At 37.3% G+C, this 27,308-nt stretch overlaps 3 protein-coding genes across 3 annotated transcripts; 1 reads left to right on the top strand and 2 right to left on the bottom strand.

Moving 5' to 3' along the window:
• Positions 1–977: 977 nt before the first annotated feature.
• Positions 978–2,902, bottom strand: LOC140878012 (uncharacterized). The gene is made up of 4 exons (XM_073281617.1): positions 2,686–2,902; positions 2,505–2,573; positions 1,764–2,064; positions 978–1,656 (listed from the first exon to the last, which is right to left on the bottom strand). The coding sequence occupies exons 1-4, from the start codon at positions 2,900–2,902 to the stop codon at positions 978–980; spliced, it is 1,266 nt and encodes a 421-aa protein (XP_073137718.1).
• A 14,164-nt stretch (positions 2,903–17,066) lies between these two features.
• On the bottom strand, positions 17,067–18,494 carry LOC140878013 (uncharacterized). The gene has a single exon (XM_073281618.1). It carries the CDS (start codon positions 18,492–18,494, stop codon positions 17,067–17,069), a length of 1,428 nt encoding a protein of 475 aa, XP_073137719.1.
• Positions 18,495–22,682: 4,188 nt separating this feature from the next.
• Positions 22,683–27,054, top strand: LOC140881803 (CBL-interacting protein kinase 23). The gene is made up of 15 exons (XM_073287393.1): positions 22,683–23,698; positions 24,092–24,154; positions 24,271–24,342; positions 24,447–24,554; positions 24,641–24,721; positions 24,823–24,876; positions 24,963–25,088; positions 25,292–25,381; positions 25,590–25,709; positions 25,801–25,926; positions 26,028–26,144; positions 26,248–26,304; positions 26,416–26,490; positions 26,586–26,664; positions 26,884–27,054. Exons 1-15 carry the CDS (start codon positions 23,492–23,494, stop codon positions 26,898–26,900), a joined length of 1,392 nt encoding a protein of 463 aa, XP_073143494.1. The 5' UTR covers positions 22,683–23,491; the 3' UTR covers positions 26,901–27,054.
• The last annotated feature ends 254 nt before the right edge of the window (positions 27,055–27,308 follow it).

Below are 27,308 nucleotides of genomic sequence, written 5' to 3' on the forward strand. Positions count from 1 at the left end.
ACTCGAAACAATAGCTATTTCGAGTGTTCTATCCCATCTGGATTCGCTGTCATTTATACCTTTCGATGTCGAGTCTGAACGTACTTCAAATCTGTAAATACAATCAACAACAACATGTCAAAATCTGCTCAGCTTCTCAACTTCATTTCAAATACAATTCTAGCAAACCTTGCTTCAACTCCTTCTCGGTTCGAATCGGGATTCTCGAGTCGTCAATCTTCGAAAAAGCTGAGAAATAACATATCAAATAACTAAAAAGATCAGATGCAACTCAAACCATGCTCCTTTTAATCAATAATATCAAAGTCTTGATATTTTGCGAATCGACGGCGTAACGGCTACAAACCGGCAATCCAAACAATATCAAAATCGATCCAACAATCAATATAACTCATAATCTCATATCAATATCATCAAAAACATCATAATCAGATAGGGTAGGGTTCGAATTTTGCTTGCTAAAATCGTATAAAATTCGAACGATAGTCTTTTTCCGAACCGTCTACGAATACGTAACCGGTACCAGCTCAATCACATATATAACCAAAAAGAATATCAACCCATCTTCAACATAAAAATAAAGTATGAGAAAGATGAATGAATCTTGTACCAAAATGAAGGTCTCGGAGCGGTGATCGCAGATATATATTTATCTGGAATTTCTGACAACCGAAGCGCGAGTTATCGAAGCTTTTTCGGATCAAAAATGGAGTTTGGAGGGTTTCAGCCGTTCTTCCCTTTTCCTTCTGATGCCTCACGTGTAATTCAGAGTAATTCAAGTGGAGAATTAGATATATATATATATAGCATATTTACACTTTAGTCCCTGAACTTTTGGCTATTTGCAATTCAGTCCCCGAAAAAGCGATTTAATTCAATTTCAATCCTTTTCAATTTAAGAATATTAGAATTTAATTCTAAACTCTAAATATTCTCAAATTAAATATTCTCGAATTAAAATTAAATAATCCTGGGCCTTACACGAACCATTTAAAATTATCATTCGGATCCAAAGCAGAGCTAAGCATAAGAAGTTCTACTGTCTCATCACTGAATCTAGAGTTTAGCTCTTCCAGCTGAAAATCTATTGCAGTATTAAATATATCATAATGAAAGTGATGCTCAAATGTGATGGTATCTTTTTGCTGGGATGAGCGACTAGAATGCTTATAACAAGCACTCATATCTGGAATATCAATATCCAATCTTGTGCAAAAAGATTTGACATATGAAAGAAGAATATCAAAACCATCATTTCTCAATGTCAGAAGAAGTGCTTTCGTTGTTGAGACCAGATCCATTGCACTTAAGATATCAAGATATTTTTGTTGCAAGGCACGACAAAGCAAATCCGTGATAGCCATGATTTTATGCATAAAATGCAAAATAAAAATGAAATCAAAAGACTTCATCACTGTTAAGGAACCACCAGCTTCCCCACGCATTGAAGTAGAGGAACCATCAGTGATAATGCATTCAAGTACCACAATAGTTGCTTCATACATATCTATTAAGCCGCAAATAGAATCAAAATGAGAGCTCCAACGAGTAGTTCCAACTCGATGCAAAGTACCCATCTGAATTAGCTCTTCGCCCACTTTCACGTTCACCAACAGCAATAGAATGTGAAATTTCGTTAACTTGAGCAGATTGCAACTCAGCATTGCGTTTAGAAGAAGATGTAACAAGATTGACAATATTCGTCAGATTCGAAAAAAAAAAAAAGCCATATAGAAATCTCCTTTTCAGCACATGCAACTAACGCTAGCTGGAGGCGATGAGCAAAACAATGCACATAATATGCATAAGGGCAATCTCTAAGAAATAAAGCTTGCAATCCATTGAAAGCACCAGACATGTTACTAGCACCATCATACCCTTGACCTCGCATATTATGAATTTCTAGATTATATCTAGCCAGTACATCACATATTTCTTTCTTGAGTGTTGCAGCTGCGGTGTCATGAATATGTACAATTTGGAAAAAACGCTCTCGCAAAAAACCATGGGTATCAACAAATCTCAAAATTATAGCCATATGTTCTTTGTTAGATACATTCTTCGCTTCATCCACCAAAATACAAAACTTAGAATCTTCAATTTCATCACAAATTTTATTTTTGATTCGGTTCCCAATAATATGCAAGATTTCTTTATGAACTTTTGATGAGATATACTTTGCATTTCTCGGAGCTTTTTCTAATATGACTTCACCAATACTAGCATTCCATTTTCCCATTAATTTTAACATCTCAATAAAATTACCACGATGTTGAGAATCTAAATATTCATCATGACCTCTCAAACCACATGCTTGCAAACTAAGTCAACGAATGCACTTCATTGTTGTTGTAAGTCTCAATCGGTTCTTTTGAATCTGTTCAGAAGATTCTCGATTCATAATTTTATCTATATGTCGAGTTACATTCATCAAATCAATAACATATTTTGCAGATTTATTATGCACTGAGTTAGAACTTCCCATGTGAGACAAAAAGGCACACTTAGCTCCATCATTAACATATTTCCAACTTCTAAATCCTTCAACTGTGAAGGTAGAATTTTGTGCTTCACTTAATTCAAAAAGATAGCACGGAAAACAAAATACTGCATCTTTCGAAGGAGAGTACTCTAACCATGGAAAATTTTTAAACCGTGTATATTGAAATCGTCGATGCTGCGTACCTGATTCAGACTGTGGGTACTCTGACAATTTAGGTTGATATGGTCCCATTTTGATATAACATCGTCTAATTTTATCACGATGATTAACATGATGTCGCCACATCGAAATACGCAATCCAGGATCCCGTTCAAGAGAAGTTTCATCAAATTCAACTCTTTGAGATTTAGATGGAGGTTCCGACACCTCGTTAAGAATGGGTGTATTAGAGTCAGCCATCTCGGATGACGAAGGATTGTCAATTATTGGCTTGAAAAAAGATAAAATATTATTTCCTCTTTTTCTCTCTTGATTTGAAATTAGTTACCTAATAAAAAAACTAAACAAATGTCAAAACAATTAAACAAAATTTAAATTTTAAAATGCATTGTTAGTTTGTTATCGCTAGTAGCGCAAAAAAATTAAACAAATTTTTTTCAGTATACAAAACAACTTATTTGATACAAACAAAAACAAAACCAAAAGAAACTAAGGTTGAGCCAAAACACACACATTGAATCAAATGAAACGCTGGAAGAAAAATATATCAAAATTCTCAACAAACTAATATTGATACACACGTTTTATCTTGAATTCAATTTTCCAAATCACTGTTAGTATTCAAAAATCAACAATCATCAACTCAATTCTCATTCACCCAAAAGCTGTCCAAAAATAGAATGCAGTACGTTTTCCCAAATTTGAACCAAATGGTCCAAATCACAATTCAAGATTCACGGTCATCACATTTCAAAGGACAAAGAGTAAAAAATCATATTCATACCAGTTACCAAGTAAAGAACAAAATTTCAAGAAAAACCCTAGAGGCAAGAATCCAATATTCACGAACGAAAATCTGCATATAATGTTATAAACACAAAAATAAATTACCATATGATAGCAAAAATTGAAAGAAAGAAAAAACAGAGTAAGGACTCGGACTTCGGACTCACAACTAAGAGAGATCTTTGCAACTTCGTGGCAGAGACGAATCAGACGATGCAAACTCTACAATTTCTTTGTTGCGGCAGAGACAATGCGGAATTGAAGGGTGGTCGAGCGGACACAATCACACGCATCAGCCCACTTTAGCCCACTTTTGGAAGTTGAAAATTGGGCTATTGAATTTTTCTTAAATGGGTCACGGGGCTAAAAGAAATTAAGCCCAAATATAGCATATAAAAAATTATTAGAAATTTTTGGGCCACCCGGGCTACAGCCCAGGTGGCCTAACACGTGGGTCCGCCCTTGCCTGGACACCTCGCCAAAGCTCCGCTTCTTGGCCACTACTACGGACACTGTCCGCTAACTATAAAAATACTACTTCCTACTCCAACTCTTAAATAAAAAGTCCCGAAGCTCTTAAAATAGAGTCATTACGGGAGAGGAGAGGATTCTGAACGATTTGAAAATGAGGATTTTCGCCCCTATTTATAGACGGAGTTTGGATCGTCCGATCCCCCCTTCGGACGGTTCGATCCTTGCATGATATCCACGTTGCATGCATGTCATGTTCGGACGGTCCGATCTCAGTTCGGATCGTCCGATCTCTTGTATCCAAAACGCGTGTATAATTTACTTTGACACTTGTCCGGGTTACCCTTCGGACGGTCCGATCCTACCCTTCGGATCGTCCGATTTGGCTATGTGACGTCAGCCATGACATCATCATATACACGAGATTTGGACATCTGTCCCTAGGGATTTCGGACCTTTCGATCTCACCCACCTTCCGAACTCAAATAGTGCCTCCGAACTGTCCTGGTTCAGACCCTCCGAACCCAGTTCTGATCCTCCAAACTGCCCGAGCCCAAAAAGCCCATTAACATTTTTTTGGGCATTCTGGACCCAAATTCTTGGTCCATTAGATCATATTAAAATCTCTTAATCATGTTTTATTAATTCTAAACATGATTAGTAAATTAATCTTATAAAATGGAATCGGTCTACTACACACAGTGACTATGAAAATTAGAATAGACTTTGCACCCAAGGACGAACAATGGATAAAGAAAAAATTGACAACAAGTTTTCTCCTTTTTTTTGGAATATTTCGGCCCTCTTGTTTTTTTTACCGATGTTTTAATTTTTTTAATTTTGAAAACTTGTAGCACAAGAATAACGAAACTTGGGCAACAAGATTGATAGAAACGACACAGAAATGCAACGAAGAATAGACTCAATAGAAGACGAAGAACGAAGAAGACTCAAAGATATTGAAACGATAACTTAATTGTCTCAAAACATTTGCTCTTCATACCAAATGATATGAATCATTTGGACATGAAAAAAAAACACGAACTTGATAAAATCGCACCCTCGATTCAATAAAACAAAAGATCCAAAGTGTTATCCCGATCTTTGAAACAAGTAAAATTTGTGATATTCATCCCTAAACTATGAAGTTTAGTAACAAATAAACACGAGATAAACAATTGTGATTCAAAGAAACCTTCAAAGAACTTGTTTTTGACAATACACGATGAAGAACAATCGACAAACGCCACAAAGTTGTTAAACTTTGTTAAGTTTGATTTTTGGCAAAGCAAAAGTTTCAATAAAATTTTAGAGAGAATTTTTTATTGATAAAATCAATAATCTGAATAATTGTTTTGAATAATGAATTAATCTGATGTTTTATTGTTTACAACTTGAAAAAGCAAAAGATAATTCAAATTTCAAAATATGCAGAAAGATAGTTTCCTAAAGCTCTCAAAATCTAAAAAATAGAAAAAAATATAACAAAAATAACAAAATCCTCGTGATACACACAAACACACCGCACTTTGTGTATGTACAGACCCTGGATAAGGGTCTGGACATAGGTCCGTGTGCCCACGGCGATGCGCCAAAAATACGACGTCAATTGGCACGGACCCCGTGCTTGATCCGTGCCTAGGCCGGGGTCTGGATCGGGTCTGGACATATCCGGGCCTGGGTCTGGACATGGGTCCGGGCCTGGGTCTTGGCTTGGTCCGGGGCTAGTTCGAGGCCGGTCTGAGCGTGTCTTGTCTCTTTGATTTTCTTGCACTCGAATCATGCTAAAATGACATCCAACTTGATTTTCATGCTCTTCAAAGCCATCAAGTCTTGCAAACATACTCGTAGGCGCTTCATAATAGTTCATCGCGAGTCCTTGAAGCGCTTTCTTAAATTTCTTTTCGCTTCGGCTCCTTGATATCGGTCTTTCTGGCAACTCCAACAAATCCATAGTTCTCTTAGCAACTTGACTACTTAGAAGGTTATCCATGATCTTATCACCGTACGTGCACAACACCTGATTAATCTCTTCGATGAATTTCAAAATTTTTTAAATAATAAAACACTTGAACTTATGTATGTGCGATTATATATTTACTAACATGTAATCTAATCTTATTCCATTTTTGGTAATAAAGTCAATCATATTTGATTGTACGTGTAGTAGTCTAAAATACTAAATATAACTTCGATTTAATACATATATCAACAAGTCAACAACCAGAAAAAGAAAAGAAAATAAAATAAAACAATCGTTATAAAAATGAATTGACAAAAATAATCAACGAAAATATATTTTAATGCAATTTGATTCCCCCTTTCGATCTATTTCCTATTTTGGAAATCATTCGCAATCCATATATGTCGTATGAAGTACAAATGAACAGTGAAAACCGTTGACTATGGCACCTAGAATCTCTCTAAGCCTGTATTATTAAGACAAAAAAGATCAAGGAATTGAGTAATGTAATAAACTAATAATTATGGCTCAAAAAAAAATAAACTAATAATTATGAATAAAGTAATGTCAGATAACGAGTAAAATAAAAGGTTAAGCATGACTGACCATGATATGTTACGCACTGATTCCGGAGGATTTAATTAGTGATAAAATTGAGCTCACGTTGGTACACTAATATTACTCTAATGTTAAATTTGAAGATCGGACGTTGAATTCTATAAATAAAATAATATGTTTCTTGCAAGATAATCTCACATATATTTATTTGTATGATGAGTTAATCCTTGTTCATGTTGATAATAAAAAATAATGTTTTTCATTAAAAAAATATATATTTTCATAGGTGACTCGAATATGAGATTTGTCTCACAAAATTGACCCGTAAAATCGTCTCAAAAGAATTTATGTAAAAATATATAAACATCATTTAATCAAATTAAAATTAGACAATTTGATATCATGTAAGGGTGTTGCCTTTATTAGAATCCCATCAACCTTAAAGGTAGTTGACCACTGTGCACGATTAATTAAATTAATGCTAATCCAACTTATAAGTTAGTGTTTTGGAATTAATGTTTTTAGAATTTATTTTGAGTTTTTCTTTACAAAATTTCATTTTTTGGAATGATTTTAGGAAGTAATTTCGAGCTTTCCCTTCACAAATTTTGTGAAGGAAAAGCTTAAAAATACTTTCTAGAAGTATTTCAAAACTCTGCCTTAGTCACCAGCATAAAAGAAAAACTCAAAAATACTTTCTAAAAAAATTTTGTGAAGGAAAAGCTCGAAAATACTTTCTAGAAGTATTTCAAAACTCTGCCTTAGTCACCAGCATAAAAGAAAAACTCAAAAATACTTTCTAAAAACATTCCAAAACTTTGTGTTAGTCACCAACCTAATTTTCATACCACTATAACTGTCAATCTAAAATATATTTGGGGAATATAATAATATGATTGATATATACATATGCTTTCCGGTCAAAAAAGAAAGATCGATATATACTTATTATTACCGATCGCTCGTAAAACAGGTTATATATGTGTTCTATGAAAAAATTAAAAATTAAAGTAGTTTTTTATTATTGCACTAAATGTAAAGAAAAATGTGATATATATAGGTAGATGGTTATAGAATAAATTAAGATTATAAAAGAAAATGTCAAAATTGTACCAAAATTAGTGATTAAAAGTGGTTTAACTTTCATTTTAACTAGTGTATCGATGCACGCGTTGCATGCTTGTAGATTTTTTTAAAATTAACTAGATTTATATTTAAATATGAGTAATATCATAGTTGCAAAAATTACGGAGTGATTAAACTGCAATTTGAAATGTCGAAATTTTTTTTAAAATAAAAAACAAAATAAAAATCCAATTTATTATTTATATCATATACGGGAAAGAATATTTTTGTTGAGAACGTTAAGGCCAGCGACAACAACAAATTGTTAAGACTTATCTCGAAAATGATATGAAATAGATTAGTGAGGTACTAAGAATGTAAATGAAACGGATTTGGTTAATTACAAGACCCGCTTAGAGTCCGTTTGGATTTTGTAGAGATTTTTTAAAATAAATGCTTTTAAAAGCTACAATTTTTTGCTTTTAAAAAAGTTCTAATTTTGACTTAAAAAAGTGCTTATTTAAGCACTTTTTTTGGTCAACCAAACACCTTGTTAACTGAAAAGCACTTAAAAAGTATTTTTTTGGTCTGGCTTTTGAAACCAAACGGGGCCTTAATTGAGAAAATTTTGAACTCAGACTTGGACCTTAATTAGCTATCTGCATGCCTCATTTGTATTTTAGACTCATTCCGCCACGTCTCTAAACCCAGTATTTAACACGAAACTCATTAAGTATTTAAAATTAAACATTTTAATTTTTATCCTAGAAAATATACGATAAAAGTCCAAAAATTAATGTATTCAAAGAAAATTATATTCAACCATAATATTTTAATAATAATTTAGCATAAGAGCTAGGGGATAAAATTGTGAATTAAAGTTAGAGTTTAGGACATTTATTATTTGATATTAGTACCAGATGCATGAGCTGAATTTCTTGTACAGTTTTTTTTTTTAACAATATTTTTTGACTTTAATAACATTTTGTAATTATCTGGATTTATATTAGGGACACTTTTTTTTTTTTTTGAAATAAACAATTGTTTTTTTGTTATGTGATGATGTCGATTTTTTCCTCCGGGTTCGGTCTGGTAAAGCGAATCTCCAAATCTTCACAAAAATGGGTCGGGTCGGGCACGAAGGAGCTCTGCACAGACAGAAGCTAAGTTAGGGGGCGCCGAAGGTGTTTCGGCGTGACCCCTCTGATGCCTAAGTCAGTGCTCGAAAGTAAAAGAGCGTGACTATAAGAAGAACAAGAGAATATGCGTGCGTGAGTGTATGAGCAAGAGGTGAATATAAAAGATGATTCCATAAATCATGAACCATACCTGTATTTATAGGGGTTTGGAGGGGTAGGTTACCTTGTCAAGGTAGAACATGTGTTAGAGCAGGACTCTACTCGGGTAAGAGCTCTGACCAAGTAGGATTCTAATATCAATTTGAAGATAATATCAAATATTGGATTCATAAGATATTATCCTTATCTGTTGATGATCTTTATGTGCTCGAGATTAGTAGAAGGTTCTAGATATTGGACCCTTCTTGGGCTCGGGTCGGGCTCCAACCATACCAGTTAGGGTTCAAGCCCATGTATTCATGATTACGATCTTATTCCCTACCAGGGCCATTTCAGACTAGGCTTCTCATAAAATAAGACTAAATGGGCCCCAAAATATATTTCCAAAAATATGGATTATTGGGCTCGGGTCGGGTTAGACCCGTATATTTTTTAGGGACATCAATAGTACCTCCCCCTACTGGTCTAAAGAAGTATGAAATTTAGACCATATAGTCCTCTGACCGGACCCCGAGCCCCATATACCCTGTGTGTAATGTAATATATCACAATGTGTTTTCTGTGAACGGTCCGGATCTCGATCCTTGTCGTGTGCTTTCTCTGGACGGCAGAGATCTTGCGATGGTACAATTTCCGAGAGATTCCCTGAGTGACGCGGCTCACCCCGGACCGCTGATCAAGATCATCATCAGACTGTCAAGATCAATTCAATCCTCCTATAAATAGGGCGGTAAAAAAAAACTTCATTTTTCACCTTTACAGCGAGGGCGTTACTCTGTCAAAATTCCGTGAGGTACCCCGACCCGAGCCACTATTCCCGTTTCATTTCTGATCGGTCAACCATCGAGCTCCTCTTTTATACTTTTCGATCAATCAACTTCTTCTGTAAGTTTCTTTGTTTTAAATATTAAATTAAGATGTCTTCCCCGGACGAAAATACTGTCCGGGAAATAGTTGCTTTTATCGAATCTCCTCTCCCTCACGAGGCATCCGAGCATTCTGCCTCTTCAGGGTCAGATGCCGACCCGAGTCCCGCCGAGACTCGGGATGCTAAGATGCGAAGGCTTCACGCCCTCAAAACTGATGAGGCCCGACTAAGATCGAAAGGCAAACATTGGTTCCAAATCCTAGCCTCCCACCTTAGTCCAGACATAGGCCCAACTATTAGGGACAGATCAGGCATGCCTGATACTTATGACTTATTGCTCCCGCGTCGTAGGGACCGGGCTCATAGGCCTCCTGAAGGATACTTAAGCTTTAGCCTAGATCAAGTGAAAATGGGCCTGAGGTTCCCCATCCCGAACATCATTTTGGCCCTGTGTCAATATTTTTGTATATGTCCGAGCCAGCTTACTCCTAACTCTTTTGGCTCGATATTATCTTTAGGAGTTTTATTCTGTTTTTTCCGAGTCCCCTTAGACATAGGAAACTTCACCAAATTTCTTCAAATTAAGAAAACCGCCCCGGGCCGATTTTATATTTCCCTCCGTTCTGAATACCAATTTCTAAAAGGGAAACCAAGCTCCCACAAAGGTTGGAATAATAGATATTTCTTTGTCCGACCCGAGCCCGAGCAGCCCTGGCTATGCCGTTCAAACTGGGCTATGAATTTTATTTCTCCTGATCCTCCTGCTCAGCCCAGCCACAATTTCACCAACTTCTTGGCCACCCTTTCTGTTAAAATCTTCAATATCGAGAGTTTGATCAAGGATGATCTCTTATGCACATATGGCTTCTGTAGAAAGGGAATAGAAGTCCAGGGTGATTTAGGTAGGAATACTTAACCATTTAATCATTCGTTACTTTACTCTCCCGTGCCCCCTTATTTATTTATTCTCCTCCCCCCCCCCCCCCTTTTTTTTTTTTTAACCTTGTTATATATATATGTATATATATAAATTTTTTCAAACGACCGGATAGCTCAAGCGGAGATGCCAGCCGACTTTCAAGCCGCGGCCAAGAGGTTGAAAAGAAAGAAACCTGAGGCCTCTGCGGAATCCGTCACTGAATCCGACCCTCGTATTCCCAAGCTGGAACTCAAGAATACTTCTAAGAAAGTCCGAGGAGATGAAACCCTGAACAAGACTGAGCCCCTTTCTCGGGCTAACATCGCTGCCTCCGGGAAGGGGAAAGAGAAAGCTTACATTGATCTTGGATCCCTTCCCGAGCATATGGAACGAGGTGATCCCGACCACCCCTACAGCCCAGGAGTTTCCTTCTTTGCCCGACCGGACCAGTCCGGGAGCTTGAATATTATGCAGCACATGGTCTCTACAGAGGACCTAGAGATAGTTCGGGCGGTACCAGATAAAGAGGCCGAGGAGTCTCTGGCCTTGGCCCTCATGCAGGTAATTTTTGGGTTAATTATAAACTCGAAAAATTACTTTTATCATTTTTCCTATGAATGATACACTATATTTCTCTTTTTAGGTTGTCGTCTGGTCGGGGGAGATTACTGCCCATGCCTATAAGGCCCGTGCTGAGCATTCTTTGAATCAAGATGCCTTGGTGAAGAGGATAGCTGCATTGACTGGACAGATTCGTGATATCAAAGCTGCTCATGACCAGGAAGTGTATGATATGAGGTCGGATATTGAGACAGCTCAAGACGGGTGGGATAAGGCCAAAAAGCGTATTACCGAGATCGAGGCTGTTCTGGCTACCAAGGATAAGGAGTTCGAGGTCGGATGGTCAAAAAAGAAGGAGGATTTTATCAATTCCTCTGATTTTGCCGAACTTTGTGCTGAGAAGAATGTGGCATTCTTTGAAGACGGCTTCAAGGGATGTTTGGCCCAGATCAGGGCTGAAGGATATTCTGAGGCTGAACATCCTTTTTCCTCCCTTGACTCAGCCAAAGCCTTAGATGACTTGCCTGACGAGGAGGGGAGATCCGAATGGGAGGAGGCTGACCAGGAGGAAAAAGAGCCCGAGCAAAAGGAGGATGCTGCTCCTTAATGTTTTTTTTTTCTTTTAATGTTGAAAACAATGTTCCGAGCAAGTTCCATTTCTAGACCCTGCGCGGTCTTCTTTTTGGTTTTTAATTTATTCCGTATTATGAACGGATGACCCGTGTTGGATGTATAGCTTTGCCGAACATAATTTTAATTCCCGAGCTAGAATTATAACAAAATTTTGCTGAGTATTGAATAAATTCCTGAGCTGGAATTTTAACAAAATTTTGCCAAGTATTAAAGTAATGCCCGAGCTGGAATGATAACAAAATTTTGCCAAGTATTGAATAAATTCCCGAGCTGGAATTTTAACAAAATTTTGCTAAGTATAAAAGTAATGCCCGAGCTGGTATGATAACAAAATTTTGCCAAGTATTGAGTAGATTCCCGAGCTGGAATTTTAACAAAATTTTGCTAAGTATAAAAGTAATGCCCGAGCTGGTATGATAACAAAATTTTGCCAAGTATTGAGTAGATTCCCGAGCTGGAATTTTAACAAAATTTTGCTAAGTATAAAAGTAATGCCCGAGCTGGTATGATAACAAAATTTTGCCAAGTATTGAGTAGATTCCCGAGCTGGAATTTTAACAAAATTTTGCTAAGTATAAAAGTAATGCCCGAGCTGGTATGATAACAAAATTTTGCCAAGTATTGAGTAGATTCCCGAGCTGGAATTTTAAAAAAAAAAGTAATGCCCGAGCTGGTAACCCTTTATGATACACTATTTAATGTATATTTTAATCGGATCCCAAAATTCGTGGTGATTGCCCAACTGATCGGGTTAAAATTTTCTAATTTGACCTCAAATGGGGTGGTGTGTGCCGAGCTTATCAGGCTTTAATCTTGATCACGAATGGCTTGGTGAGTGCCGAACTGGTCGGGCTTTAATTTTGACCACGAATGGCGTGGTATGTGCCGAACTGGTCGGGCTTTAATCTTGATCACGAATGGCTTGGTGAGTGCCGAACTGGTCGGGCTTTAATTTTGACCACGAATGGCGTGGTATGTGCCGAACTGGTCGAGCTTTAATTTTGACCACGAATGGCATGGTATGTGCCGAACTGGTCGGGCTTTAATTTTGACCACGAATGGCGTGGTAAGTGCCGAACTGGTCGGGCTTTAATTTTGACCACGAATGGCATGGTGAGTGCCGAACTGGTCGGGCTTTAATTTTGACCACGAATGGCGTGGTATGTGCCGAGTTGATCGGGCTTGGTTTCTGACCACGAATGGCGTGGTATGTGCCGAATTGATCGGGCTTGGTTTCTGACCACGAATGGCGTGGTATGTGCCGAATTGATCGGGCTTGGTTATCGACCACGAATGGCGTGGTATGTGCCGAATTGATCGGGCTTGGTTTCTGACCACGAATGGCGTGGTATGTGCCGAATTGATCGGGCTTGGTTTCTGACCACGAATGGCGTGGTATGTGCCGAGTTGATCGGGCTTTAATTTTTTTTGAAAAAACATGTCATTTTTTCATTGATAATTCACAAAACATATCTCAAAGATTTAAGAAATAACAGAAGAACTTAACTACTATTACTATCGAACCTAAAACAAAAAATAACAAAATAACTCACAACCCCATGCTCTTTATGAGGTCGGTTGTCCTAACTCTGGTTAGGATCTTAGGAGTAATATTTCTTCAAATGTTGAGCATTCCACGGCCTTTTTCCTTTCTTTCCTTGCGAATCTTCCAAGTAATAAGCAGCCACTCCTGCTTTCCCTACCACCTTGAAGGGTCCTTCATATTTCGCATCTAGTTTTCCTCTCTCCCCATGGTGTTGAATTTTCCTCATAACCAAGTCCCCCTCTTGAAAGGCCCGAGGGTAGACCCGTTTGTTATAGGCTCGGGTCATTCTTTTACGATAAACTGTTAACCGAACCGCTGCTCTAGCTCGGTTTTCTTCCACCAAATCTAAATCCATGGCCCTCAGTTTATTGTTATCCGGGCCGTAGGCTATGACCCGGGCACTTTCTTGTCCAATCTCAGCAGGAAGGACTGCCTCCGTCCCGTACACCATATTATATGGTGTTTCATCCGTCCCGGACCTTGTTGTAGTTCGATAAGACCATAATACGGATGGAAGCTCATCCACCCATTTTCCCTTAGCTGAATCTAACCTGGTCTTGAGTGTTTGCACAATAGTTCTGTTAGTGACCTCCACTTGTCCATTCCCTTGGGGGTAAGCAACAGATGTAAAAATTTGTTCAATTTTCATCTGTTTACACCAAGCTTGGACCTTAGAGCCACAAAATTGTCTTACATTGTCTGATATGAGCCTGCGCGGTATTCCGAACCGACAAACAATATTCTTCCATAAGAAATTCAAGACTTCTTTTTCTGTGATTTTGGCTAATGGCTCGGCCTCGACCCACTTTGAAAAATAATCCACGGCCACCAATAAGAATTTTCTCTGACCCGTGCTGACCGGGAATGGCCCAACAATATCCATTCCCCATTGATCGAAAGGACAGGCGGCTACTACTGCCTTCATAAACTCCGCAGGCCTCCACTGTAAATTGGCATGCCTCTGACAATTGTAGCATTAATTGACCAGGACGGAAGCATCCTTCTTCATAGTGGGCCAGAAGAAACCGGCCAGGAGGGCTTTCCGAGCTAGGGTTATGCTACCCAAGTGATTCCCACAACAGCCTTCATGAATCTCTCGCAAAACATAATTAGCTTCATCCGGGCCAAGACACTTGAGCAGAGGTTGAGAGAATGACCTTTTGAAAAGTATTTTGTCAACCATCACAAAACGCAAAGCTCTCCTTTTAATTTCTCGAGCCTTCTTGTTATCGTTCGGGAGCTCATCCTTAGTCAGATATTTGTGGATGCCATACCTCCAATCTCCTTCAGGTACGTCTGCTATCAGGTCGTCCAAACTTTCAAGTTGAGATACCAGCTCTTTCCCTTTTAGTCCGGGCTCGAGTGGCTCACCCACGGAACTTGCAAGACGAGCCAAGTGATCAGCTTTCGTATTTTCAGTTCTTGGGATCAACTCCATAGTGAGCTCGGTAAACTCTTCCTTAGCTTTATCTAATGCTTGAGTATATTTTATCATCTTTTCATTCTTGGTTTCAAACTTCCCCTTGCTCTGTTGTATGACCAATTGTGAGTCTGAATAAAGGGTAGCTCGGGATATACCAAGATTCCGAGCAGCCTTTAGTCCGAGCAGGAGGGCTTCATATTCTGCTTCATTATTAGATGCTCGGAAATCCAACCTTATCGAGATGTTGGTTTCCTCGCCCCAGGGTGATATTATCACAATCCCAACCCCGCTTCCTGTTTGACAAGATGATCCATCTACAAATATCTTCCAATGGTCCTCTTGCTTTAACTGAATAGTTTCTGCCAAGAAATCAGCTAGGGCTTGAGCTTTGATGGCAGTACGGGGCTCAAATTTTATGTCGTACTCACTTAACTCTGTAATCCACTTGATCAGTCTTCCCGATGCATCTGGGTTGGCTGCAATTTTCCCCAAGGCACTATTGGTAAGAACAGTGATCGGGTGGGATAAGAAGTAAGGTCTCAATTTTATAGCTGTAATGACGAGGGCCAGAGCTAACTTTTCTTGAGTCATATAATTGAGTTCTGCTCCCTTCAGGGCATGACTGACAAAGTAGACCGGTAGATGATTCACCCCCTCCTTCCGAACCAGGACCGAGCTAGCGGCCCGGGGTGTGACAGCCAGATACACGAAGAGATCCTCTCCCTGTACTGGTTTGTTCAACACCGGTAACTCTTTTAGATACTTTTTCAACTCTTGGAAAGATTTCTCACTCTGTTCATCCCATTCAAAATTTTTAGTTTTTCTGAGTGCTTTGAAGAACAGGAAACTCTTATCTGCTGATCTTGATATGAAGCGAGCCAATGCGGCAATCCTTCCAGATAGCCTTTGTACCTCCTGTATATTTTTGGGCGACTCCATAGAGATAATGGCTTGAACTTTTTCCGGGTTAGCTTCAATTCCTCTCCTAGTGACCATATATCCCAGAAATTTCCCAGTCTGAACCCCAAATGTGCACTTGCTCGGGTTTAACTTTAATCGATAATCAAGTAGTGTCTGGAATGTCTGGGTCAGGTCGGCAATGAATTGATGAACTGTTCGGGTTTTGACCAAAATATCGTCCACATATACTTCGATGTTTTTGCCTATTTGTTGCTTGAAAACTTTGTCCATTAGTCTTTGATAAGTGGCCCCAGCATTCTTGAGCCCAAAAGGCATAACCACGTAGCAATAAGTTCCTGTAGATGTGACAAAACTCACCTTATCTTGATCTTGCTTAGCCAGGGGAATTTGATGATACCCCTGATAAGCGTCCAGAAAACACAATAACTCATGCCCAGATGTGGAATCCACCAACTGGTCTATTCGGGGCAAGGGATAGCAATCTTTCGGACAGGCCTTGTTTAGATCACGGAAGTCTACACACATACGCCATTTACCCGAGGACTTGGGTACCAAGACCACATTTGACAACCAAGTCGGGAAATATATCTCCTGAATGTGTCCGGCCTTCAAGAGTTCCTCAACTTGCCCCTGAATCACAGCGTCTTTTTTGGGCCCAAAATGTCATTTTTTCTGAATAATAGGGCGGTAGTCTCGTATAACATTCAACTTGTGCTCCATTACTTCTCTCCGTACTCCCAAGAGGTCGGATACGGACCAAGCGAAGGCATCTTTGTTCTCCATCAAACACTGTATTAGCTGTTCTTTAAGAATAGGTTCTAGCGTCTGAGCAACCTTGACCGAACCAGTTGGGGGGCAGATTATGATCTCTTCACACTCTTCCTCAACCATAACAGGGGCGTTTTCTTCCAATAAGTTTACTTGTTCCCGATCTTGCGGCCCGGGTCGGTCATCATGGTTGATTTTGACCGCCTTTTGTTCTATCCGTACCTCTTCCACATAGCACTTTCGAGAAATCTTTTGATCTCCCTGGACCTCTCCCACTTCATTACCCACAGGAAATTTTATTTTTTGATATAGTGCGGAAGCCACAGCCATGAACGTAGTCATGGCTGGTCTTCCCAAGATAACGTTGTATGCTGATGGTGCATCCACGATAATAAAGCTGACAATCCGAGTTTTACTTGTACGATCCTTGCCCAAGGTGAGCGGCAAATTGATCAATCCAATAGGTCGGATGGCATGACCCGTGAACCCGAACAACGACGTCACCACCGGCTCTACCTTATATTCCCCCAAATCCATCTGGTTTATGGTTTCTTGGAACAGTACATTGACCGAGCTTCCCGAATCCACAAAAATTCGGGCTACGTCATAATTAGCGACCAGAGCTCAAATAACCAATGCATCATTATGAGTAGTATCCGACAAACCTTTCAAATCACCCGGGCCAAAGGAAATGGTCGGGCCTGTTCTAACCACCTGGTCAGCTGTCTCCATGTTGCTCAGTTTCCGACTACTTGTCTTCCTTGCCCTATTGGAATCTCCATCAGTCGGTCCCCCAGATATCATGTTGATAACACCTTTTGTGGGAGGGGGTGGTCCCTGGTTATTCCCGGGCTGATTCTGGTTCGGGCGTTGGAAATTTCCCTGGGGTGGACCAGGTCGGGGTCTTGGTGCGTAATGATCAGGACCTTCATGACTCCTTTTATTCGAGGGATATCCTCCTTTTTTTCGTGCCAACCTATCCCTCATCCCTGGCTCCTGTTGTATTATTCTTTCAATTTCTTGTTCCAGTTGACGACAATCATTAGTATTGTGCTCATACTCATTGTGAAAGTCACAATACTTGTCAGACTTTGGTCTACGGGGCCCCTGCTCGCTCCATGGAGGTCTCTGTAGAAGTCTTTTTTCTTCACATATTCGCATAGCCTGAGTTTTACCCATTCTTAGAGGAGTGAAAGAAGTGAATTGTCCAAGCAGCTCGGGTCGGGGAGATGGTCCCATCCTCCGAGGTGTGTTAGGGGCCCGGGCGTTCTTCGGACTTGGTGGCCTGTCCATCCCATTATTCATACGAGAAAATTGTACCTCCTCTAGATTCACATATTTTTCGGCCCGAGCAAGCACTTCATCGTAAGTAGACGGCGGTTTTTTGATCAGAGATTTAAGAAAATCCCCTGTAGCAAGTCCTTGGGTAAAGGCACTGATAAGCAGGTCAGTGGTGGCAGTAGGTACTTCCAGGGCCAAGGCACTAAATCGACAAACATATACTCGCAAATCTTCTTGACCTTGCTGTTTGATAGCAAAAAGACTAAGAGTAGTCGTAGGGTGTTTTTTGCTACTAGCAAAGTGGTGTAGGAAGGCCTTGCTGAAATCCTTGAATTCCTTGAAATCTCCTTGGCGTAATAAGTTGAACCATTGTTGAGCCGGTCCTATCAAAGTATTGAGAAAGACCCGACACTTGATCGGGTCAGAATATCTGTGCAACAACGCCGCATTCTCAAAACGGGACAGATGCTCATCCGGGTCCCCTTTCCCATCATATTCCCCAATATGCGAAAATTTAAAGTTTTTGGGGAGTTCGGACTCTAATATTTCGGGAGAGAAGGGAATGTTCCGCACTGGCGTGGCTAGGTATCCGGATTGTTTCTTCTTCAAGAGCTCCATCTCTTCCTTCAGTTTCCTGATTTCTTCTAACTGCGCGTTCTGACCTGGTGGTGGGGGAGGGGGATTGGTTTCCGCCCTTGCAGCCATAGCTCTTTCGACAGCAGCGGTGATAAGTTGATTTATTTCTTCGTTGACTCCATTTGCATCAGCCATCTCAATTCTTTTTCTTCAATTTCCCACAGAAGGCGCCAATTGATGATGTCGATTTTTTCCTCCGGGTTCGGTCTGGTAGAGCGAATCTCCAAATCTTCACAAAACTGGGTCGGGTCGGGCATGACGGAGCTCTGCACAGACAGAAGCTAAGTTAGGGGGCACCGAAGGTGTTTCGGCGTGACCCCTCCGATGTCTAAGTCAGTGCTCGAAAGTAAAAGAGCGTGACTATAAGAAGAACAAGAGAATATGCGTGCGTGAGTGTGTGAGCAAGAGGTGAATATAAAAGATGATTCCATAAATCATGAACCATACCTGTATTTATAGGGGTTTGGAGGGATAGGTTACCTTGTCAAGGTAGAACATGTGTTAGAGCATGACTCTACTCGGGTAAGAGCCCTGACCAAGTAGGATTCTAATATCAATTTGAAGATAATATCAAATATTGGATTCATAAGATATTATCCTTATCTGTTGATGATCTTTATGTGCTCGAGATTAGTAGAAGGTTCTAGATATTGGACCCTTCTTGGGCTCGGGTCGGGCTCCAACCATACCAGTTAGGGTTCAAGCCCATGTATTCATGATTACGATCTTATTCCCTACCAGGGACATTTCAGACTAGGCTTCTCATAAAATAAGACTAAATGGGCCCCAAAATATATTTCCAAAAATATGGATTATTGGGCTCGGGTCGGGTTAGACCCGTATATTTTTTAGGGACATCATTATGTATTCCCGGATCCTTTTGTATTTTGGTACTCTATGATATAAATTTTATGTTCTAGTCGTGCACCTCGTGATTTTTTTATTATTTTAATCTTTTCATTTGGATTGCTGATGACAGGATGTGGCCATACATCACTTGCATATCACATTGGTGTCACGTTGAAAAAAATACAAAAATACTAACATTAAAAAATAAAAAATTATGGATTAAAACTTAAATGTAACAAAATATAGAGCCAAAATCACAAAATACAAACGTAAAGGACAAAAAAAAACATTTCTTTTACACTATTATAAATAAATATAATTATTAATATTTATAAGGGTTGGGAAAAAATCAAAATGCACAAAGTGTAGATTTGATGCTGAATAAAAATATATACCATAACATTAAGTTGTTTGTCTTTATTAGACCCAAATTTAACATAAGAAATAAGATAATAATAAAGATAAATATATTATTATTAATATATATCGAGATAAATTCAATAAAACTTGTTACCATCTCAGACTCGTTTTCAAACCCCTTTGACTTGGTTCAGACCCGCCTCAAACAAGGCGTGTTTAATGCAGGTCCAGGCAAGGACGGAGCTAGGATTGAAAAATATTTGGGGTTGGCTTCGCAATGTTAGACAATATATATATTATATATATATATATATATGAAAAGTCAATTAAAATCGAATCGAAATTTCTAAAATTGAATTAACATTGTTTTTAATAAAACGAATCGATTGAACTTTATTTGAAGACCAAAAAAATGAAAATAAAAAGAATTTATTATTTTGATTAGTAACCAAATTAAACTCTCAATCTTTTAGAATTTTTTTTTAAAAAAAATCTAGTTTATCTACTTCAAAAATTGTAGTTAAAAATTGAATTATATAAATTTAAATTATTTAATAAAAAATATATTTTCAAATCTAGTTATATTGTCCAATAAAATTTTATTAGAAAATTTAATAATATTAAATTTTTTTATAAACATTAGGTTTGTTCAGTAAACAAAAGTATTACGTTAAAATCTGAAACCAAAGCGACCTAACCAATATTTTTAAAATCTAAAACCGAACTTCTGAATAAACTGAACTCATTTTTCAGATGAATTCAACTCGGTAGGTTATTTCGATTGAAATTGATATATTCTGCTCGTCTAAAGTATAATTGATGTATGTCCCTGATATGTCGATATATGCCCTTTCAGTTTAAAAATAATTTTTACATTTTTATTTATTCATTTCCTGAAATACTAACTAAAAAATTACAATTATCCTAAAAATTTACAACAAACGACCATTTTTCAAATCTTATAATTATTGAATTTTTCAGGAATTCTAACTAGAAAAATCGCAATGCAAACTCAATAATAATTGCAAAGTAAATAATTCTCAAATATTTCCATTTTCAGAAATAATATTTCTATTTTTGGTATATATTGATTGTAGTATCATACAAGAAAAAAGGTTAAAATTTACTTATGGAATGAAATTAATGAAAAAAATTATTATGAAATCGTCTTATTAGTCAATTTGAAATGATTCATCTTCATTATTTTCGACGTGAAAAAAATTATTATGAAATCGTCTTATTAGTCAATTTGAAATGATTCATCTTCATTATTTTCGACGTGATTCGTGAAAAAATATTATTTTTAATTTTAGATATAAGTACGGTTGACATATCTCACATATATAGATCCCTGAACCGATCTTACAACATATCAACTAATTTTAATTTAGAAGAAAAAATATAAAAAAAAAACTTTAACATCAGATTAAAACAAAATTCGATTTCACTTTTGGGTTCGTATGGCTCTCAATCAATTATATCAAAATTGACTACTTAAATGGTTTTGACCACATAAAAATGTGTGTCAATTCACCATAGTACACATCAAATAAATTTATTTATCGATAATTAGTAAAAGCAACAGTGTAATTTACGGTCACTGACACTTTTGAGTCGAATTATAAATAGCAGCCACATCAACAATGAGATTCAGAGTAAACAATATCTAATGTTTGTAAAGTAATGTGGTTAGAAAATAAGTGTACTCAATTAGTGATTTAGTAAATTGCGGAATTTCGAAGTGATTCAAACGGTCTCGATGACAATTTTTCATAGGTCATTCATATGCCGCAAAGTAAAATTAGAAGTGTCAAGATGCTTATCAATAAAAGCACTAGACGCTCAAGTCAAAAGTTATTCTGGTAATATTTATCGAAATCATAATGTAATTGTGCTAAATTGAGAGCATGCCTTAAAAATAATGTAACTTAAATATTTATAGATTATTTGAAGAGTTTTACGGACTTGAATTTTGACAAGATTTTTGAAATTTATGAGTCTTCGACTCTTCGTAGAGTCTCTCAATAAATAATAATAAAATAATGTTAGACTCTATTGAAATGAGTTATTGGACTTACGCTTAGAAGAAATTCGAACTGGATAATAATTTATCAGTAAACAATTCCATAAAAATAAAGATGAAAAAGCATAATTATTATATTAAAATCGAAAAATGATTCAGCCAAAAAATTTCATTTATTTTCCAGAATTCACATAAAAACAAATTCTCTAATCTTGGACTGACAAAACCGTGTGAAAAACGAGTTTTCAGATTTGACTTGGCGTGATAAATTCTCCTCAACATCTCGTGTTTCCGAGTAAGATTTTGTTATACAAAATACAATGTTTACTATGAAAAAATATCAAGTTTTTCTCTTATTTGAATTATCATAAAAAAGTATCAGGTTTTATATCAAAATTATTATTTTCTATTAAAAATATAAATAAAATTTACTCATTTGAAATAAAAAATTGTAACACATCTCAAAATCGGTTAATTGTTAAAAAATTCCCCCATCACATGATTTCTTATGATTCAGTTTCTATCAGGTTTTTTCTTTTTCTGCACTCTCTGATCCATTAAAAGTTTGTTTTTACTCTCTGGGTCCACAAATCAATCCCTGTGTCATGATTTTGTACTCAATTTGAAATAATTAATGCCAAAAATATATAAATCAATACGTAAATTAAATGTTTTTGTACTCAAATATCTTAAATTAATACCAAAAAAATTGTTGATTTTTGTGATTTTCAAAATACTAATATATGTAAAAAAAATGATGAACAAATATTTTAATATAAATATTTTGTACATAAACATGTATGTATAATAAGTTTTGGTAGTAATAAAGTAATTCAAATATTATACTCAAAATCTTGATTTTTGTACTAGATTTGAAATTATTAGTACTCAAATATTGTATTTTAGTACCGTATATTTAACTTTTTGTATCGTTTTTTATCCATGACAAAAAAATGAGATCAGGGAGTTCAAACAAAAATTCCTGACACATGAACTAATTCTTAATTTACACTTGATATTAGGGACTGATTTCCAAATAGCCCTCTCAAAATAGACATATTCACGTACAAATATTCACGCATATGTGTATGTCTGCAAAGACTGGACCGCCACATCCGAACACTCCCTGCTTATTCGGGCATCACCTTCCTCAGTTGACACTCTGATCCTCGACCGCATCGAAGCCGCGCCAATCAAATCTAATCTGACCCATTATTCTGCATATATAATTTCAATCTCACCTACCATTTTTCTCATTAATCCTCTGATTCTAAGCGAACAATAACGAAAAGTTTTTATTTTTAGCAATACTTTATTTCTGATTTACCGGTTCTTGATTAATAACCTCAGGACTCCGACACAATCCGAGACACCCGAGTCACACCACAAATCCAATCATTCACGAATCTTTTTCTGTTGTTATCCTGATATTTATGAACGTATATTATTCCCTAACTTTCCTGCCCGGTGATTTTTGATGGCCCCTGCGATACAATTTTCTGATTTGGAATTTTTTCCCGGGTTTGGAGCGGAAATCTTGAAACGCGTGTGATCTGAAATCCCTTTATTGGATTTCTTGTTTCCTTTTATATTTTTTGTGAGAGAGAATAAATTCCAGGGAACAAAAGATGAGTATTGCGAAGTCTCAGGTGTGGCAACCTTGCAAAAAGAAGAGGCTTTAGGGTAGAGTGTTAAAGAAAATCCTTAGAAAGGGGCCCTTATCCGTTGATAGAGGAGCGTCAAAGGGGGGATAACAAAGAGGGTTAAATGGATGGGATTTGTATTTGGAAATCTGGGTAGCGTCCAAGGACATCGTGGGATTTGAGGAAATATCAAGAATTATTTTGGTCGAATCTATACACAGACGTATAGAGGCAGATACAGAGATTCTTTTCCACAGATGGTGATGGCATCGAGATCAAGCGGTGGTGGAGGGAGTGGGAGTTCGACTGGAAGGACTCGGGTGGGTAGGTATGAACTGGGGAGAACTCTTGGTGAAGGGACTTTTGCGAAAGTGAAATTTGCGAAGAATTTGGAGACTGGGGAGAATGTGGCTATCAAGATTCTTGATAAAGAGAAGGTTCTCAAGCACAAGATGATCGGTCAGGTGCTGTTGTTTTTCTTGATTTTTGTGGGGGTCTTTCCAGATTCTTGAATTGTAATTTTACTGTTGTCTTTTGTTCTTTAGTTTTGGACTGAATCTTAGCGTGTAAAACGTAAGACTAAAACATGTTTGGACAGAATCTTGGCTTTTCAATGATATGCAACTTTTGTCTTTGCTCCTCTACCCGTCTGTCTTGTTAGGCACACGAAAAAATTTAAAATTTCTTTGCCTTATTATAAGTGGAATTTATTGGTTCCTTTTATGATTTGATTCTCTTGTCGACTTGATGGTGTGATTAAAGTTGCTCATGGCACGGGGGAATGCTCTTTGCCGATTGTTTTTTCTTTAAAAAAAATTGTATCAGCTGTTAAATTTTCTCTTTTATCCCATTTGCAGATTAAGCGTGAAATCTCAACTATGAAATTGATAAGGCATCCAAATGTCATCCGGATGTACGAGGTTGGTAGATATTTGATTAGACGAAAAGTTTACAAGAACTTGATTTTACTTAGATTTTGTGTTCATCATTTAAAAGTTGTATGATTTGTTAAACAAACAAAGATCTTCTCCTACAGGTTATGGCCAGCAAGACGAAGATATACATCGTTATGGAGTTTGTCACGGGTGGTGAACTCTTTGACAAAATTGTATGTCCCACTGATTTTCGCTTGTATGTAATAATGGCAATCCGATGATATGCTATATAAATCAAGTGCACATTATGATTTATGATGTTTTCCTGCGAGTCTAGGCTAGCAGAGGGAGGCTGAAAGAAGATGAGGCGAGAACCTATTTTCACCAGCTTATTAATGCTGTCGATTACTGCCATAGCAGAGGCGTTTATCATCGTGATCTTAAAGTATTTGTTACATTTATCTGTCAGTTTACCAAGATTTTAGGAATTAAGAATTGAATCTCACGTCGTTAATTTTTCTTGATTTATAGCCAGAGAATTTGCTGCTCGATGCTACTGGGATTCTTAAAGTTTCTGACTTTGGACTGAGTGCACTACCACAGCAAGTTCGGGTTAGTTCGAATCTTCCACCTCTCTTCTCTGTACATTGTTTAGTTATAGAATTAGATGCACAAAATGATTCTCAAATCCAAATTCTTGATCTGGTTGATAGGAAGACGGGTTACTTCACACTACATGTGGTACACCAAACTATGTTGCTCCAGAGGTTTGCAATTACAATTATTCGTTTGAGTCAGCATATCTTTTGTTTTCTGAATTATTCTTTGACCATCTCCCTTTGGTTTCGTTTAGGTCATAAATGATAAGGGTTATGATGGAGCTAAGGCAGATCTTTGGTCTTGCGGTGTTATTCTTTTTGTTCTTATGGCTGGTTATTTGCCCTTTGAAGAATCGAACCTCGTGACCTTGTACAAGAAGGTGAATAACCTTTGATTATCATCTTGTTCATAGTTCTAGAAGCCCAGGGACTCCATTAAGGAAATTGTTTTTCCTGTTTTGTGTCTATATGGTAAATTTATTTATGTCTGGCATTTCTTGTCAGCTTTGGTGGCTAAGATCATTTGTGTTCTTTGTCTTCTAAATACTAAGTTGGAAATAATTTTCTATTCGATTGACTGCAGATATTTAAGGCGGACTTCTCGATTCCTCCATGGTTTTCCTCTGGCGCAAAGAAATTGATCAAAAGAATTTTGGATCCCAATCCATTGACTGTATGTTCACTTTTGCTATGCTTATTAGTTACTACTAACCGCCCGTCCCAACCAGGATCAGAAATTTTGACTGGGAAAAAGTTAACAGAAACTCAGCCCTTTCGATTGAAGACATCATTTTTTTTCCTGGTTATTTGCTGTCCATGTGTTCTAAATATTGTTGATTATATAATTGGTAAATAATAGTACGTTTTGCCATTCGAAACAGCGGATAACAATTGCTGAGCTACTTGAGAATGATTGGTTCAAGAAAGGATATAAGCTACCTGTTTTTGAACACGAGGATGTTAATCTTGATGATGTCAATGCTATTTTTAATGAAGCCACTGTAAGTATTCATACGCCTCTCCTATGCAAGTTTTGGCACAGGTTTTAATATTTTGTAACGATTTTCTTTGTGTATTCAAATCTACATTCAGGACTCTCCTAACCTTGTCGTGGAGAGGCGGGAGGAACGGCCTTCCGCACCTGTAACCATGAATGCCTTTGAGCTTATCTCTACGTCCCAGGGTCTGAATCTCAGTTCACTCTTTGAAAAACAAATGGTTAGTTTTTAATCCATTTCATTTGTGTCAATAAAGAAACATAGAATCGCTCCGTCATGAAAATATCAATCAGTTATCTGGTATATTATTTGATTTTATAGGGGCTTGTTAAACGTGAAACAAGATTTGCATCCAAGTGTCCTGCGAATGAGATTATTTCGAAAATCGAACAAGCTGCTGTGCCGATGGGGTTTGATGTCAAGAAAAATAACTACAAGGTGAGTTCCATTAACAAAACTTGTTATTGTACTCTGTCCATGCATTCTGAAATTTTTTTTCCATCTCTACATTTTCTAAAGTGATGATTTTTCTCATTGTTAGATGAAACTTCAAGGGGAGAAGTCGGGACGCAAGGGTCATCTATCTGTTGCTACAGAGGTATGTTCTGCGTAACGTAGCCTTTCATGAAGTTCTCGGTTCGGGTTGATGTGAAAGCGGTAGTATTCTTGTTGTTTGTTGGTCTGATCTTCTGCTAAAATTCTCGTGCAGATTCTTGAAGTGGCGCCTTCTCTTCACATGGTCGAGCTTCGCAAGACTGGAGGAGATACATTGGAGTTTCACAAGGTATTATCGCTTCAGTTGCCAAATTCTTTATGTATCTAATTTTTTGCAACATATATAGTTATGAGGGTAATTATGCTCCATCTTTTCAAGTGCAGTTTTACAAGAACCTGTCCACTGGATTGAAAGATATCGTGTGGAAAACGACCGATGAAATAAAAGAAGAGGCGAACGAGGGTTAGTTCTTTAATAGAAATTGCATTTTGTGTTTGGTTATGCATAAGACTCTCAATTTTCGCCTCATGCTCAACGATCAATTTAGAGGGGCGAGCACGTCTGGCTCTGCGTGAAGTCACAACTAATTTTCGATTTTTCTGGTCCTTATAGCTCTCACCTTCTGCGGACATATAAAATCGTTTGAAGTTTGATTTGGTTTTTTATGTTTACTTATTTCAGGTGCGCAGGTATCTTGAAGTCTTGAGATTGGTGTTTGCTATGAATAGTATTCAATGTGGACTGTGTTTTCCTTGTATTTTTGTGAACCTCGTTTCTTTGTGAACCATCCACCTTTCGAACTGTATTATTGTGATTACTAGTATTTCACCCGTGCGATGCACGGATTATATATCATGTATAATGTGGTTAAACTGGATAATATAAAAATTTTGAATATAAAATTAAAATGTAACAAAATTTAATTCTACAATAAGTAATAAGAATAATGTTAAAAAAAATTTAAAAAAACGAAAAAAACTCTTTAAACAAAAATATGTCGTGCGATGCACATGATGTTATTTTATACAATTACTGATAAAAAAATAGTAAGATTGAACAATTAAACGAACATAGATAGAACATAAAAATAAATCACAAAAAATTTA

This window comes from Henckelia pumila, chromosome 2 (assembly GCF_033568475.1).
Source record: "Henckelia pumila isolate YLH828 chromosome 2, ASM3356847v2, whole genome shotgun sequence".
NCBI classification, from domain to species: domain Eukaryota; kingdom Viridiplantae; phylum Streptophyta; class Magnoliopsida; order Lamiales; family Gesneriaceae; genus Henckelia; species Henckelia pumila.

Bases quoted from the DNA above. Each gene is read 5' to 3' on its own strand.
- LOC140878013 (XM_073281618.1), bottom strand. From the start codon at position 18,494: ATGGCTGATGCAAATGGAGTCAACGAAGAAATAAATCAACTTATCACC.
- LOC140881803 (XM_073287393.1), top strand. From the start codon at position 23,492: ATGGTGATGGCATCGAGATCAAGCGGTGGTGGAGGGAGTGGGAGTTCG. The intron at 25,382-25,589 runs GTATGTTCACTT...CATTCGAAACAG, and splicing joins TGGATCCCAATCCATTGACT to CGGATAACAATTGCTGAGCT. The intron at 26,145-26,247 runs GTGAGTTCCATT...TCTCATTGTTAG, and splicing joins TCAAGAAAAATAACTACAAG to ATGAAACTTCAAGGGGAGAA.
- LOC140878012 (XM_073281617.1), bottom strand. From the start codon at position 2,902: ATGGCTGACTCTAATACACCCATTCTTAACGAGGTGTCGGAACCTCCA. The intron at 2,574-2,685 runs GTACGCAGCATC...TTTTGAATTAAG, and splicing joins GTACCCACAGTCTGAATCAG to TGAAGCACAAAATTCTACCT. The intron at 2,065-2,504 runs GTGTGCCTTTTT...TGGTGGATGAAG, and splicing joins TATGTTAATGATGGAGCTAA to CGAAGAATGTATCTAACAAA.